This window comes from Gopherus evgoodei, chromosome 7 (assembly GCF_007399415.2).
Source record: "Gopherus evgoodei ecotype Sinaloan lineage chromosome 7, rGopEvg1_v1.p, whole genome shotgun sequence".
NCBI classification, from domain to species: domain Eukaryota; kingdom Metazoa; phylum Chordata; order Testudines; family Testudinidae; genus Gopherus; species Gopherus evgoodei.
In genome coordinates, this window is record NC_044328.1 from 101,653,621 (window position 1) to 101,670,971 (window position 17,351).

The following is a 17,351-nucleotide window of genomic DNA, read 5'->3' on the forward strand; positions in this document are numbered from 1 at the left end:
TAACTTTACAATAAGATTGGGAACCAGTGCTCCCATTTTTCTCCCATCACATGCTTAGAGAAAAAGAATCATGAGTAAATGGACAGGTCTGAGGACCAGCCATGTGACAGAGTTTCATTTCAGGCTCACCACTTCACACCCAGGGCAGTAGTTGGGCTGTTAACATTTGACTGCTCAGGAGTTGAGTGAGAGATGAGCTGGATGTCTCCATCCAGTTCCTGTTGGACAGGTATCTACTTAGTGAGTCCAAAGGCAATAGTTGAATTGAAATAAGCCTGAACTAGCCTCTAACCCCAAAGATTACCCAGGGCCGAAGCACTCTGGAAAGGGTATGTGGGGAAAGAGCTGCACTACTACTACCTATCCCATGCCAGGAGAATTCATTCTTTAGAGTTTTCAATCCAGCACCTTTAGGGATTATTGAATTTATTTTTAAAAGAGAACAATGCCACTGAGAGGGAAATGGCACCCATTTTGCACAGCATAGCAGGTATGAAGCACTTCTCCACCTTGAATAAACTGAAAGGTGCTCGAAAGATGAGTTTAGTAATAACTGGCTTTCTGGAGTTACTGCTCATGCAATCACCTCACTGAAGAGGTCATGTTATCTGTGACACGCTATCATGTTCTATAGTGTGGGAATTACTTTTGGGAGACAGCACTATAAGCAGCATGCTAAGAGATGCCAATTGTAATTTAATTTGCTATTTCAGATGCATTTTGATAGCAAGAAGTACTTTATACTAGGATACATCAAACTGCTTGGATGAGGAGAGTGAATTTAGATGTAAGTTGCAAAGAAGACAATTTTTTATAACCCCCTGTGCTTATGATATACACAACCCTAACACTCGTCCCCACCCCCCCCAAGCAAGTCGTCTTCTGCTTGTGTTTACATTAGAAAAATCAGGTCTTGATTACTGTGGTTTTGCTAGAGAGCCCTACAGACCACTGTATATCTAGCAGGTTTATGATACCACAAGAGACTGTCGTCTTAGCACGTGAGTACAGGAGGGTTTTATTTTATTTCTTTTAGTTACACTTGTTTAAAACTGGGTAGTCTGTTTTATTAACACGTATTTCATTAAAAAAAACCTTTTCAGGTCTTAATATTTCATAAAGCAGCAAAAAAGGATACAAAAGCCACTTTCCCCAGACCCATTTTGCAGGTGACATTCAAAACTAGTTAGAAAAGAAAACAAGCAGAGATTATTAAGGAAAACTAAAAAAGGAGGATCCAGTTATTGGTGACTCTGACTGAAGGTGGTAGTGCCTGACAAAAAGAAAAACAACAACATCTTGCTTAGGGAGAGACCCAAATCCAAACCTGGCTACAGACACTGCCAAAATGTAGGTAAATTTGAATCCAGATCCGAACTCTGCAGCTCAGAAACACTCCTCCCTCCTCTATGACAGGATCATGAATATTTCTCCCAATTAAATCAGAAGTTGCAGTTATTATAAAAACAAAACTTTTTTAGTAAATGGGCTTTAGCAACAAAAAATATCTGCTTTTCGCATGGGGAAATCTCAAAAGGTCCAGCTAAGAAACCAGATTATTCCTGATTATCTTCTATTTGCATTGAAGTAACATCTAGAGCTCTCAGACTGGGGCTTCATTGGGCTGGGTGCTGAACAAACATACGGACATTTCCTGCCCTGAAGTTAACTGAGTTCTTTGATTAGGAAATTGGGGCTGGACCCCTCAGTGAATTGGTTCTCTCTGGCTCAGAACACACACATATCGGCTTTCGAGGTATTTTGGTATTTTCACGTCTAACTGGAACTAAGGCCATATCTATGCTGCTGCAGCTCTGTCGCTACAGTATAGACACTTCCTACATCATCAGCATGGGGTTTTCCATTAATGTAGTTAACCCATCTCTCCGAGAGGCAGTCACTAGGTCGACAGAAGAATTCTTCTGTCAACCTAGCCATGTCTACACCGGGGTTAGGCCACCCTAACTATGGCACTCAATGCACAATATTTTTCACAGCCCTGAAGTGTGCAGAAAGGCCAATCTACTTTTTTAAGTGTAGACCAGGCCTAAGAAATGCAAAGGTGAATAAAAAGAAACGAATGGTTAAGAAAAGTTTGGGTTCTGTAACTGCCACCATGTGATTTGGGTTCAGTATGAATTTTGCAGGAAGGGGTGGTATTTTTTCCTGAATGAATTTACTCATCGATACTAAACAACTGTGTGTGTACAGCATGTGTGGAGATGCTTTTTAGGTAGTCTAAACATGAGTCAAGTATCCAGAATTGTTTTAAAATCCAACATACTTCTCTCTCAGGTTCTGCAGTTCTTTCTTCATATCTGCATCTTCAAATTCTGAGTCATTGTCGCTGCTCATGTAGGATGACTGCGAGTGGAAGGATGTTATATTGATAGTGGGGATTTTTGTTCCCTGACCATTAGGCGAATCAGGGCCTGGTGAACTAGTCTTTCCAGATCTTTGCAGAAGAGAAGCTGGCTTTTTTGTGATGTCATTGGCTGCAATACTGCTCTGCGGGGACAGCTGAGCAGCAACAGATTTCCTTCGGAGAGACTCATCACCAGAATCACTGGAACCATGGTCAGAAAGGACATCAAGAAAAGATGCCGTTTGCACTCGCCGTACTGATGTTTTCAGGTCTGGGCTTGAGGGAAGCTCATCCAAATAAACATCTGGTGGAGCAGAGTACCTTAAGCAATGTGGCGATGTTAAAGTTAATTCATCGTGGGTACTGATCACTGAAAACCTGCCAATAGTTTTGGCTGGTGTACTATTATCATGCACTTCAGACTGTTTTCCACAGGAACCAGGGTCTACAAAGTCATTCCTTTGAAGGTTATTTATCTCCCTATCTGTTGTAGAAGTCTGTATTAAGTTCTCTGTAAGTGCAGATGAAATTTTGATCTTTGCCTCCTTATTCCTTCTAGAAGTTTCCATTTGTTCAGGTATGGTTGATGATGCAGGAGCAACCTGGAAAAAAAATGAGGGAGATTAATTTTGAGTGTAAGTGTAGCAGACAGGCATACAACTATTAATAGTTTCACATTACCTGAAGACCTTTTGTTGTAACAGCAGAAGTTGAAGAAATGTTTGCTGCTGAACCTGTTTCATAAACTGGAAAATTAAAAAAAAAAAAATTACTGATTACATGTCTGGATGGAAAGGTTTTAGCCTAAAAAAGGGAAATCAACACTAGATTCAATATCCATTGTTAAATAAAATTTGCATTGGAACAATGCATAATTCAACAGCAAATCTATATAATTTAGACCATAATTAGGATATCAAATGCAAGATTTACTAAAGATATTTTAAAAGCCATACTGCAGATACTATAAAATATCCCTTAGTAGAAATTCAGACTCAATGCAATGATCTGGGCAGTCCAGATAAGGATAGGTCTGAAAAAGTTCTGAAGACAAAAATCAGATGGAGATTTAATTGTGTATTGTATGCAGAGTTCAAGTTACAAAGGTACTTTTGAGGTCTGCAACAGAGACATAAATGTCTGAACATGTCATCGAGCAGTGTGTATAAGGCAAGCAGGACTGGACCATAATCGGAGAGTCTTTTTTCATATCCTTCACTTGGATCAAATTTGAACAACATGTTGAAGATGGTAACTACAGACTCAAATAATGGTCATTTGGACCACAACAGCACTATATGAGAAGAAAAATATTTTCCTGATGACATACAAAATAGAACTTAATCTCCAGGCCATTATGCTTTTTCATAGTTAAACCACTGAATGGAAATCTTTCAAGAATGCAGAGTTAACATAAGGTAAGAACGTCATTTTGCAGTTCTGAAATCATGAAATATATGCATCTCTTTATGGCATATTGAAATTCATATTAAAACCTAGGGCAAAATTCCCCTCTCCTCCTGGTTTTAGACTGGGGCAACTTGAATGAAATTTCCAGTGATTGACATCATTCTAAGAACAGCATCAGGGCTCCTTAATATTTAAGTTAGGAAGGGATACTTACCCTACAGTGATGGGGTTCTTTGAGATGTGTTAGGGTAAATCCACTGAAGGTGCACACATGCCTCCTGCATGTGAAATTGAAGGTTTTTTTTCAAAAAATAGCAGTGTCTGTCAGGGCCATGCATGTGCCCTGTGCCTCCTTGTGCAAGGGCATGGACCCTTCCTCAGCTCCTTCACAATTCAAGGGCTGTGTTACCATAAGGACTCTGAAAAGCTACGATGAAGTCTGCATTGTGGCAGTCACAGATCCATAGTGACAACATTTCAAGGAACCATGGCTACTGTAAGGTAAGTAACTAGTCTTTCTTTGCGTATGTCAGTGTGGAACCCTCTGTGGGCCACTGGTGAGCAGAATCCGCCCGGACAGTGGGAACAAAGAATTACAGCTGCATCAGTCAAATAGCAATTGAAGAAGAACATCTGACTCGCCTGCCACCTGAAGGGTAAGTGTTTCACAAGAGTCAGTGGGTTGCTCCATGTTGAATGATGTCAGAGGCTGGAACATTCCTGAAGTGGATGGAAGATGCTCCCTGTGCGCCAATGGAGAGGCTCACCAGCCAACTGAGGGCATTTGGAGATGTTTGTGGTGAGATGGTTTGGTATTTCAATGGGCTGGATATAGTTACAAAGAGGCGGTGACACTGCTGAAAGAGCTTGGTCTTGTTAAAGTAACAGAACAAAGCTCTAGACACATCTAAAGTATGCAGCTACTTTCTCCAGCCAGCAAGGTGATTCATTGGTTCAGGTGGAATTTGGAAAACACCTTAGGGATGAACATGCAGTGTGGTCTCAACATCACCTTGTTCCTGTGGAAGGACGTGTAAAGAGCTACTAGGGCATGGAGCTCACTAACTGTCTGTGCCAAGGTGGTAGCAACCAGAAAATCCATCTTGATGGTAAGGTGGTGTACTGAGCAGGCTGACAGTGGTTCAGAAGGAGGGTCTGTGAGTTTTAGGAGGACAGTGTTGAGGTACCACATGGGAGTCGGGTCACTAACCAAAGGGCAAATATGAAGAAATTTTGATATCATTAGATGAGAGAAGACAGGAGTATGATTGTACTGGAGCATGGAACACTTACATTGCCCTAAGGCAGACCTGGAGAGAGCTAAATGCCAATCCAGCCTGTTTCAACTACAGCATATAGTCTAAGCTCTTTGGTATTGGAATATCTACTGGTTCTAGGTCTCACTGGGCTACCTGTATTGAGAACCTCTTCCTTTCTGAAGGGGAGATCATCCTAGTGGATGGCTTCCTGCTCTGTGTAAGAATTTCCTAAATCTGTAGGGAGCAGTCTCTATCAGCAGTGTTCAGCCAGCCAACCCTTAAGTTGTCAGGTGCAACAACCAGCCGCAGTATGAGCTTGGCTCCGAAATACTATGTCTGCGCAGATTGGGAGGGGTATATGAGACTGCTTGGATATCCGCAATAGGTCTCACAGCCAAAACTATCTCTGCCAGGAAAGGACTAATAGTATGATTATAGACTCATCTTGCCTGATCTAGGAATCAGTGGAAAGGCATATAGCAGTGCTCGAGACCAATGGAGGAGAAAGGCATCTGGTAACAAGTCCAGGTTCATGCACTCTCTGAAACAGAAGTTTGAACATTTGGTGTGGTCCTCTGTGGCAAACAAGTTCATTATGCGAGTTCCCCATTGACTGAATATGATGGACTTCCAGAGTGAACACTCATGTCTGGTTATCGGGTGTTGGCTCAAGAAGTCTGACAGGTTGTTGCTGACCCCTGGTAGGTGAAGTTCCTACAAGGTTATCCCTGAGAGGTGGGAGGGTCCCAGAGCTCAGGCTGCAGCCTGAGCCTCTACATAGCAATTAAACATCCCCTTAGCCAGGGCCCTTCAGACTCAGTCAACTGGTATTAGCCATTGTGGGTGTTTAATTGCAGTGTAGACATACCTAAGGAGTCCTAGTTGAAAGAATAGGGACACGATGTATTCTAAGGCTGTTACAGTCTCCTATCAGTGAGTCATCCAGGTATGGGTAGATGTGGATTCCATGCCTCCATAAATGCACTGCCATTACTGCAAGGCATTTTGTGAATACTCTTGGTGCTGTGGAGAGTCCGAAGGACAGAACATTGCATTGTTAACAGTTGGGCCCCAGTGTGAATCTTAGGTACTTTCTGTAGGCTGGATGAATAGCTGCACCTCTACCCTGATATAACATTGTCCTCAGGAGCCAAAAAATCTTACCGTGTTATAGGTGAAACCGCGTTCTATTGAACTTGCTTTGATCGGCCAGAGCGTGCAGCCCTGCCCCCCCAGAGCACTGCTTTACCGCATTATATTTGAATTCGTGTTATATCTGTTCGCATCACATCGGTGTAGAGGTGTATATGGGAGTACACATCCTGCAAGTCAAAAGTCAAGAACCAGAACTGTACTTGGAGAGATGGCGTATGTATTAAATGAGTCTCTTCAGGTCTAGGATAGGACGAAGGCACCATTTCTTTTTCACAATGAGAAAATACCAGAATTACAGCAATGCTATATTCATGAACATGCAGACTTCAACATTAAAGAAACCCCAACTAGTTCAGAATGCTGAAGCACCTCTTACCCCAGCAACACAGGCTACCATGACCACGTCAAAGGACTCTCCACCAACCGCAGGGGAGAGGATTCTCTGCTTGAAGATGGGGAAAATGTATGTCCCAGTGATAGTGAGAAGGAATATGCGTCCTCCAGATATGATGCTGAGGAATATGGGTGCTCTCAGTATCAGGATCTGTTCTGGTACCATAAGGTGTTTCAGCACCAAAGACAGTCTTGGCTTTGCCAGAGATGCTTCCTCTGAAGTAGGAGTCAACACTGAGAGGTGCATCACTGGAGGTGGGTGCCGGAGGACTCCATGTCATAGGCTGCTCTGTATCACCAGCTCTCAACAACAAGCAGAAGCTTTACATGGTCTGTCCTTGTGGGAGGACACTGAGTTCTGCTTGGAGTTTCTACTTCTGTTTGGAGCTACTCCTCTTGGTTCTGGAGGTGTTGGTATTGGTGCCAGGTCTTTTCTCTGCACTGTCTTCTCCACAGCGGTCTTTGGTGTGACAAGTCTGCTAGACAGGGTGCTGGATGACAGTGGCTCGTTGCTAGCCCAACTCTGGAGCTGGTCTCCTCAGGTTCTGAGGAGACCCTCATGGATTGCTTCAGGAGATGAAGCTTAAACCTGATGTCTCATGACTTACGCATCCTAGTGGAGGATGCAAGGCACACTAAACATCTGCTCAGTATAGTGAACTCACTTGAACAGCAGAAACACCAGCTGTGTCCATCTTTCAAGGTAATTAGTCCAACAGGGCGTGGAGCCTTTAGGTTTTGAGGCCACCATGTCAAACAGCTCTGTTTGCGTGTTCTTGCAAGGGAACTGTACAGGAGGAATCTAACTGTCAGTGCTCAGTACGGACAGGTTGATCTATATCATAGAATATCAGGGTTGGAAGGAACCTCAGGAAGTCATCTAGTCCAACCCCCTGCTCAAGGCAGTTGTATGTCAGAGTCAGAAGAGCTGTGAAGGTTTGCGGTAAGTTTTTGCAGAAAGTGCAGCCAAAGCCAAGAATTGGTGGGGTCAAACACTTCACTGGTTCCATGTTGCTGCCACGAGTGGTAAGAAGGTACTGAGGGAGAGTTGTGGCCACCTACCCTTTACAGCCTCATAGAGGAGCATGAGAAAGCACAGGGTGCATATGTGGCCCCAAAGGACACTAATTAAAAAATCCTCTAGTCTCACATGCATGAGGAGCATGTGCACCTACAGCGGGATCCACACTGACACATACTTGAAGAACTGTGTGTTACTCTAACAGCAGGAGGAAATGTGGAACTGAGCTAAAATCTCCAGAATGCTCCACCCTTAAAGGGGACAAAATCTTCCTGGACAGGTAACTCAGATTAGTTACACATTCTGAACAATTTTAGTATGGACTGCTGTGAAAAGTGTCATGGAATCTATCAACAGCTTAGTTGGAATGGAGTATGCCTGCCTTGATAGGCCTTAACAGTCATCCTCAATGATTCCTCGAGAACCCTATGGACCGACTCTTCTCTGCAGAGCCTACCCAAAATTCTGCTATCTCTAAGAACTCCATCCAGTGGGGTAAAGGAGATCTGGCTGGCTTTCTGCTCAGTCTGTGAACTGCTAACTTCAAAACACTGTGGGAAAAGTACAGCTTCTCACAGGAAGGCCTCTGTACATCACCCGCTTGGAAAGACCTGCATTGCCTATTTACAGTATTATGTTTAATTCTGTCCATGAGACTGTTTGCTTTTCGTAAGTCTGACAAAAGTGGTGGCAAAACTTGGTTTATTTTTTGTTTTGTGACAGCACCCAGCAGCCCAAGCCAGGTTCAGGTCCCCATTGTGCTGGGTGCGGTTGTGAAGGTTTGCCAAGGAGAGTTAGTAAAAAGGGTTCGTGAGCAAAGATGCACACAGGAATAGTACAGAAATAGCATTGAAGTTAACAATTCAAACTAGTTGTCACTGGTCACTACCTTTTCTGCTCATTTACCCACCTCTCACTTTTGAGGAGCTGACATCGATGCTAGTCGTTTCAAACTTTTCCAACTTTAAGTAAAAGGAAACAAAATATAAAAGTGAATTTCAGTTTAACAACCCCCCAAACAAGGATACACAGTCTCTGGAACTTGCTTCATATTTTCAGCATATCTTAGCACAGAGTTATTTAATATAGGAATAAGTATTTGACAATCCTAGCGAAATTTGCCACCCATCTTCTTTTTCAGCCACACCTGGGAGGGTGAACGAGGAGGAAGGTTTTAGGAGAAGACTACAACATATACCAGTTGTAAATATTCACTGAGTTTAGCTATTCAAGTACACACTTATAAATGAGTCTCTTGTGCTTTTTCAACCAGATTACATCCTAATATATATGAAATTTCTATGAAAACTTAAGTAAATTACAATACAAATGTGTTATGTATCTGTTTTATTCTATGGCACACAATCTAATTGGGAGCACTCAATACTGTAATGTCATTTATAATCCTTTCTATAGAGAATGAGCCTTCAGTACTTTAGAAAACTGGTTAAGTAACATACTGTGATACAGCATGGCCAGAGGGCAGCAGGAGAGGGTTAGAAGGGAGCCTTATTCCCTGTAAGTGGAAGAAAGTTTGCTATAGATTAATTAGAGCACCTGAAGCCAGTTAGAGCACCTGAAGCCAGCCAATGATAAAACCCCCTGCTTCAATCAGACACTGTGGGAGCTGGAGCAGAGAACAGTTTGAAGGAGTTGGAGCAGAGAGGAATTGGTGCTGGAGCAGAGAACAGTTTGAAGGGAAGCAGAGGACAGTTTGGAGAAGTGCTGCAGTGAGCTAAGAAGTCTAAGACCCTAGGTAAAGGGGCACCTGGCTTGTACAGAGGGAGGGCAGGAAGCCCCCACAAGCTGAAGGGCAGGAGAGGGAAGTAGCCCAGGGGAAGGAAGTGTCAGTTCAAGTGGTTTACAACTATCCTCAGGGCCCCTGGGCTGGGACCTGGAGTAGAGGGTGGGCCCAGGTCCCTCCCTCTCCACTCCCCTCCTCTAGGACGCTAGTGCGGCAGTTAACATTCCACTGCAGGGGCAAGAAATGGTGCCCTGAACCCTCCCCAAAGAAGAGAAAGCGTGAGACTCATCAAAATAGTGCCGGCAATTTGCCACAATACACAGCATACAAGGAAACACTTTCATCAGTTGCTTAACTGATACCACCTCTGTCGAAATGTAGCATGGTTTTAATGCTTTGTACAATGAATCCAATTGAAACTACATGAGGAGCAGCTTTATATTTTGTTGGGGGGAATATAACTCACTCCAGAGTACTGCTTTCCAACTAGGTTAAACATCTCTGACCTAGGAGAAAGTGCTAGGGAATTGGTAGTGATTCCAGAGCAGTGTTTTTCAACCTTTTTTCATTTGCGAACCCCTAAAAAGTTTCAAATGGAGCTGAGGATCTCTTTGGAAATCTTAGCCATAGTCTGTGAACCCCAGGTTGAAAACCACTGTCCTAGAGAGTTCATGGCCTCAGCGTATCATCTGAATGACTGCATCTCATTTTGCTCAGGGTCTCTGGTTGGGACACTGAATCATCAATAATTCAGAACGCCTACGGAAGGAATCACCAGCACCTTGCAGCACTGAGGCTTTTCCACAGCAGTTTGTCAACAAATTGATGACACAGCCTTCTCCTGCTGAGCTTATGAAAGGAGCCAAGATCCCATCTGGAAGTGGTATAAGCTTTATGCTATAGAGTATCCAGCACTAGCTGGAGTGTTTGAGCAAACTAAATGCCCACAATATGTTTAAATAGGGTTTTAAATTATGAGTGGTTTAAGAAGGTAACTACGATGATCTACACAAATATCCCCACTTTGAATGAAAGTTGCACAACTGGCAGACAAGCAAGCAAGCATACAAATTTTGTGTTCTGTGCCCTGGGGGCAACTCACTTTAACAGTGATGGCACTATAGGCCATGTCTAGGACCCAAAGTACTTTAGCAGTCTGCTAGAAATCATGGAATTAGTCACTGGGGCATAATGGAAGACAAGGAAAGACGTTATCCTAGCTAGTAGCATGATAATGAATACTAAGCACATTTATATTTATGGGGTACAATAACTTACCTGACTCTAGTTAAGTTATACACAGCTTTTCAGTTCCAGTTCACCTATTAAATTGACATTTCTGTTACAATCATATTGCTAGTATCTACATTCGCTGAAAAAAGTGTGCAGAACTGATGGAGAGCAGGTAGTCAATTTAAATAAATACTTGCAAAGTGATCTTGACAAATTGGAGAATTGGTCTGAATTCCATGATGAAATTCAGTACAGACAAGCGCCAAATACTGCACTGTGAATTGGATTTTTCCTTGCCAACTACAAAAATGGGGAAGAACTGTTGAGGTGGCACTAAAGAATCTGGGGGTTGTTGTGGACCACAAATTGAATATGAGTCAGCAATGTGATGCAGCTTCATAAAAGGCTAATATGATTTGGGGCTGTACTAACAGGAGAGTCATTATGTAAGACACAGGAGGTAACTGTTCCTCTCTATTTGGCACTGGTGAGGCCCCACCAGGAGCACTGTGTCCAATTCTGGGCACCACAATTTTGGAAGCATGTGGACAAATGGAAGAGAGTTCAGAGGAGATCAACAAAAATGAGAAAAAGTTTAGCAAACTTGACCTATGAGGAAAAGTTGAAAAAACTGGGCACTTTTAGTCTTGAGGAAAGAAGACCGCAGGGCAACCTAATAGTCTTCTAATATGCAACAGGCTGTTATAAAGAGGTTGACGACCAATTGCTCTCCATGTCCACTGAAGGTAGGACAAGAAGTAATGGGTTTAATCTGCAGCAGGGGAGATCTAGGTTAGATATTAGGAAAAACTGGCTAACTATAAAGGTAGTTAAGCTCTGGAACAGGCTTCCAAGGGAGGCTGTGGCATCCCCATCATTGGAAGCTTTTAAAAACAAGTTGGACAAACCCCTGTTAGGAATGGCCTAGGTTTACTTGTCCTACCACAGTGCAGGGGGCTGGACTTGACTTCTTCAGGTCCCTTCCAGCCTGACATTTCTATGATTCTATGAGGAACAGAGAATAATATACACAGGCCAAATAGGCAGATATCACCCTCTTTCCCCATCAAGGCTTAGAAAATGCTCAAAAAGGAGTAACCTCAGTTATCAACTTCACTATGAATATATTTAACATTCTTAAACCACCATGACTTATCACCTCTCTCAGCCCGCTCACTTTAGAAACAGGATGTAAAAAAAGAGAGAAGGAAAAGACTGAACTGAAGGATTATACCAATTTTTGAACCCAAGAGCAAAGTTTAGTTTTCTCTAATGAAAGGCTAGTGAAACACTTGTGTGAGTCAGAATACATGTGACAAATTGAAAATAAAAGCAGTGCTGCACTATGGAAAGCAGTAAACAGAGAACCCAGACAGAAAGTAAGCTACCAGGGCAACAAGCAATATAGAAATGCTTATAGATAGAAGTATCTACATATCCTACCATTGGCTCTTGGATTCTGAACTCTGTTCTGCTGTGGCTAGTGGCTGTAGCATTGTTCAGCACGGCAGACGTTTCCATGGCTGCTGGATTTATGGGTATAAAAGGCACAGTCAGAGCCTGACTAGCCAATACAGGGTAAGGTGGCATTGCAGAAGGTACAAGTGACACACATTGATCCTGAGCAGCATTAGCTTCCTGGAAGGTGTCTGGAACATTAAGGCCTGGTTCTCTTGAATCCAATACAAGTGTGGGAATTAGTTCTTCATTCAAAGGCGGTAAGCTAGCCAACTCGCTCTCACCCTGCTCTAAGGGTACAAAGCTGTCTGGTGTCCCTGCTGATGCAGCAGACGTAGGAACACACTCTTGGTACAGTAAATTGCGCAATTTCTCATCGAGGCTTTTTATTGTGTCATCAGCAAAATCAACTCTGGGTGGCCCCTCTCCATCTGACTCTACTGCACAAGGTGGTTGCAGCGGACCGACGCCAAGGCCAGTGCAGGTGACAGGCTGAGACTGGGTCAGCATTGTATGTTGCTGGGACACAGCTACCGGTAGCTGGGGAGGACTTTGAAGCTGAGAGCCTGTCAGACTCAGAGGATCAGACACAACACCCCCAGGAAGCAGCTGGTTCACAAAGGAATGCCGCATTACACCAGGCTGACTGGCCTCTGACACCTGGGGGATCTGTGGCGCAGGCTGGAGTTCCAAGATGACGACATCAGAGAGAGCAGGAACGGGACAGAATTCGGCTCCTTGTGCAGGGACTGTTAGAATTGAGCTGGGTGGCCTGACAGTACAGCATGAGATCTCCACATCAGGAATACAAGAGTCTTCATCCATTTCCTGCAGCGTTTGCAAGGAGGATTTTGGAGCAAGCTGAGCATCAGAAGGCCCCTCTAGTGAAGCTGCATTGTGGGCAGAAGCATCAGGCTGACTGGGCATTACCAGGTGTAGTGGAGGATATTCTGGTTGACCTACATTAGTAACAAACTGTTCTGGGACATGTGGAGCAGTTCCCGGTAGTGTTGCAGCTAAAATTTCTGCCTTGGTCTGTAAAACAGCTGAAGACGCTGCAGCAGGAACTTGTGCCAAAGGAGCAGGTGTTCCACAGGGGCTGTCGAATACACTTGTTTGACTAGGAAGCTGGTGACAAAAGAAGACACTAGGTGTGTCTGTCACTGCAGAGCCCATTTGCTGATCATCGGACTGTTCTGGATCTATAAGGAGTAAAAACACTAATTTCACCTTTTACAGGCTATACAAAGTGAACCATATAAAGTAACCGCAAAATTTCTTCGTCAAGTTTAAATACAGCAGGCCCTGGACTGCTAAATGTTTTCTGTTACAAAACTACTAACCCAATATTCAAATAAAGATCTCAAATTGCAGACTACAGAAAATATTTCTGTAAAAAGGATGAAGCCTATGATAAACAGCTATGAATAGAACTTAAATTACATGTCGAACTTTTAACAGAGTTTAAGAAACTGGGACTTTTCTCTAAATAATCAAAAGACTGTCCATCTTTTAGTTTAAAACTATATGCTCACATAAAATGTGTGATCCTACAGAAAAACTCTTCATGCAGGATATGATATATCCATTTTGAATGGGTATTGTGTATTGCACTCCATTGGCTATTAACAGTAATAATACACTATTTATGAACTACCTTGTTTCAGCAGCATGGTAAATTGAAGTTACTAAAAAGGTCCATATCCTACATGACTTTTTAGACTGCAAATTATGCGGCTGATACTGCAGGCTCATTTTTCACTTAAACAAAGTTCTTAAAGTTCAAGCACCTTTTGGGGCAAGGCTCCCGTGTTATTCTCGACTGCAGTGGTGCGCCCCAACTTGCTCCCCCAAAATCCATGGCTGATGAACAATTGAGGTAAGTGCTACCCTAAGCTGAGGAAGACACACCCTTTAATGACTTCCTCTTTGTCTGTGGCCTCTGAACGAGTGGTGATGGCAAAGATCAAAACCAGAAACAAGCATAATTTTTGCTGATTATTTTGGCGCCATGTGTAATTTATGAATAACTTTTAGAAGAAGAAACTTTTTGCAGGTATGTGTTTGGCCACACAGCTTTGTTAACAACTAAAATCAAGCCATTGTACTTCCTCTGCAAGATTAGCCTTTTTGGTTAGGCACACACAGATGTTGCGGACTGCAGCAGTTTGAGGTGCAGGGAAGTAATTAAAGGAGAACTAACAGTGCCAGTGTTAGCTTCTTTGGCATCCTTTACTGGTCAGCTTGTGAAGCAACAACTAACACAATACTCTTCATCCTCTGCCTCTCACCATTTTGCAGCTAAAAGAAAACAATCATGAGGAAAGCATGGGAGGATATAGGAAGTACTGACAGAGCTGCCTCTAAGACGACAAGATTGATGGCCCACATCCCCTGTTCCCTGAGATAAATGAAAGCTTTAAAGTTCATAAATACCTGGACCTTCCGCCTGTTTACTCTGAGGAACGGCTGGGGAGAATTCTGGTACCTCCTCAGTAGGGTTTTCCACAACAGGGCATATAATAAACCACCTTTTTCCAGTATGTAAAACTAATTGTGAAGAGCAAAATAAAGGGTTAACATTGTATTTATTTTGGAGCTTCTATACAGTACTTTAAGAAGCTGATAGGATCCAAATCAGACTTATTCTTGACGTGAAACTCCAACATTTTAGGAAGAGACAAGTCTCTACAGTATTCATGGAGATTAAAAATAATGGCTCTTACTGGATTCCCATAGCAAAAAAGTGATCTTCTTGGGATGGAAAGAATCCTCTGCCTTTCTAGTGACTGTACTAGAGTGGGACCCAAAGCCAGATCCAAAGCTCACTGAAGTTGCTGGAACGACTCTCTTTGATTTAAATGATGTTTGGCTTAGGCTTAAAGTGAACTAATTGTACTGTAAAGAAGGTTTTTGTAATAGAAACTGTTTTTTTGGTAATGTTTTATGCAACTTACTTTATCTATTTTCCTACATAGGTGTTGTTGTTTTACTACTGCTCTCCTACATTCATCTTCAACTTTTATTCCCTTCTTTACATGTATCAAATTACAGTTTTGAAAATTCTATTTACAAACCAATAAACACAAACAGTAAACTTTAAGAGTGGCCAGCAAGTGTGAACTACCTAAGAGGAACCAGGCAGACTGCGTACACCATTGTTTGGGAGGGACACCATTGTTTTCAGTCACCGAAGCATGTCATGTGGCCCCAAAGAGGTTTTACACACACACACGAAAAACTCAGACAAGTGCCTCGCAAATAGAGGTGTGTGCAACACACGACCAAATGCAGCTTGGAAATGAAGTTTAAACAGGATACGGTTTTATTCCCATCTCCAGTTTACAGAGGGAATGAAAGAGGACACTGATACCTTCCATTTCTCTGGGAAAGAGATAATATACCAAACATATCCAAAAGAATAAGACTTCTCACTGGTAAGACGGAGTTGGCTGAAACTTCCTGGTTACCAAATTCAATTGCATCTGCAAACATTAAGGCAGGAAGAGCCAATCTCTGTTAACTTCCTTTTGCAAGTGTAGTTATTATTGAGAACAAAGAGTACATTTATGAAAGCCTCGTCTCTTCCTGCTCAACCCCACTTCCAGTTTGGAGGCAGCGGGAATCATCGCCAGTTTGTAAAATCTGTATATTCCTGATGCACCCAAATGCTGGTGTAATCTATTTTAGCCTTGGCACTTCAAGGCTGCTAATGGCAACTGTGGTTTTTAATCAGGTCTATATTTTCAGGACGTATTCCAGTCACCTGTGACCGGTGGAGTTATTGAGACTGCTAAACTTCTGGACAGTCTAATGTTACCTATATATTGTCTGACAGTTCGAGATTCAATTTGTATTCAAAAGCACTTTTACCATTCTGCTGATACATGGGTGTCTTCACTTGACATTGCCGATTCTCCTATTTAAAACAAAAAATATGTTTTTAATCAAGCACTAATGCAGGAACATTTTTCTAAGGAATATTTATGTTGCAAATCTTAGTTGAGCAGAGGCTGTAAAACCAACTTAAAATACAGTAACTAGATTAAGAAAAAAAAAATCAGATTTGCTATCAAGAAACCCCCATTTATTTTTTTAAAAAATGACCTGACGCACAAGATTCTTACTTCATTCATTTCTAGTCTAGAGGCATCTTGCTGGGGACTTGTTCCCTGATCAGAACTTCGTTCTCCTTCAGTATCTTCACTGAGCATATCTTCTGCTTTATCAATAATATCTTTCATTTGTTCAATGAATGTCTCCTTCTCAGTCTGCAAAATGAATTCTTTCTCTACCTGTAAAGACACATTAAGATAAACCACTAATGGCTGCAGGTCAGTGCTCATTGTATGGACTTAACTAGCTGGAAATTTGCATCTGTGTACGGAGAGCACGTGTATCATTCTTCATGGGAACTATATCCTTAAGAGACATTATTCTTATTTGGCCGCTGGCCAAACTGAATCACCCCTCTCACAAAAAATTAGTCGTTCGCTGGATCACCTTGCTTCTGTGTGTAAGACCCATCATCTTGTTTCTCATCCCCCCCAGAGAAAGACTTTGTTACAGTAAATAGACATAAAAAAGCCACCCAGAGCCCCACACCTACACAACACAGAGCCTGGCTTGCAGGTGTGCTTAATGCCCAAAAGGTCCCATGGATTTCATTTGGGATTTTGGAAGCTCAGCCCTCTCTGAAAAATCACGCTCACTGCACCTGAGATCACCTTCTTCTCAGTGGCCCAGCGACTGGGCGGGTAGGTTTGGTTGCAAAATTTTGTTGCAAGCTGTTAGGAACCCAGTGCGGGTAATTGTTCAACAGGGGTCTGGTCCACTGATAAGCCAGAACTGGAAGAGGATTAGGAGAAAGCAACTCCTAAAGAAGCCAGGGCTCCTAATCTTTGGTACAGCAAGGTGACAACCCCTCTTCCCCACCCCCTTAATCCTCCTACAATGAGAGAGTGCTGGGGTTCCAGCAGTGGTGCTGGGACAGGTGAACAAGGGGAGGGGCTGATCTCAGCCCCCCCTCAGGTGACCTGGATTAAAGTAGGGAGGAGAGCCTGCGCTGGACTAGTTATTCTCCAATAGTTCCCAGATGTGTTACTAAGGAAAGTTGTGACCTGTATAAATTGCATTTCTGGGGTCTTCTCTTTCTCCCTGTGGTGTCCTGGCCAATCAAGGTCATGCTTACTTTTCAGATGCTAAGCAGGGCTGGTGGCACCGCCTGTTACAGTTGCCTGACACTTCCTTCTATAAGGCCCTGCTTTGAGTATTTATAGCTTTTCCAAACTAACTGACTGGGCTGAATTTTCC

The 17,351-nt window shown here is 42.8% G+C and overlaps 1 protein-coding gene across 12 annotated transcripts in view; it reads right to left on the reverse strand.

Moving 5' to 3' along the window:
- WNK2 (WNK lysine deficient protein kinase 2) overlaps positions 1 to 17,351 on the reverse strand; it is a 189,560-nt gene that overhangs the window by 38,902 nt on the left and 133,307 nt on the right. For all 12 annotated transcript variants that reach the window (XM_030568138.1, XM_030568137.1, XM_030568136.1 and 9 more), the window contains 7 exons: positions 16,166 to 16,333; positions 15,912 to 15,957; positions 14,475 to 14,588; positions 12,024 to 13,240; positions 8,514 to 8,565; positions 3,047 to 3,111; positions 2,285 to 2,967 (listed from right to left, as the gene is read on the reverse strand). In XM_030568138.1, coding sequence (XP_030423998.1) covers positions 2,285 to 2,967; positions 3,047 to 3,111; positions 8,514 to 8,565; positions 12,024 to 13,240; positions 14,475 to 14,588; positions 15,912 to 15,957; positions 16,166 to 16,333 — 2,345 coding nt within the window. The remainder of the gene's footprint in view (positions 1 to 2,284; positions 2,968 to 3,046; positions 3,112 to 8,513; positions 8,566 to 12,023; positions 13,241 to 14,474; positions 14,589 to 15,911; positions 15,958 to 16,165; positions 16,334 to 17,351) is intronic.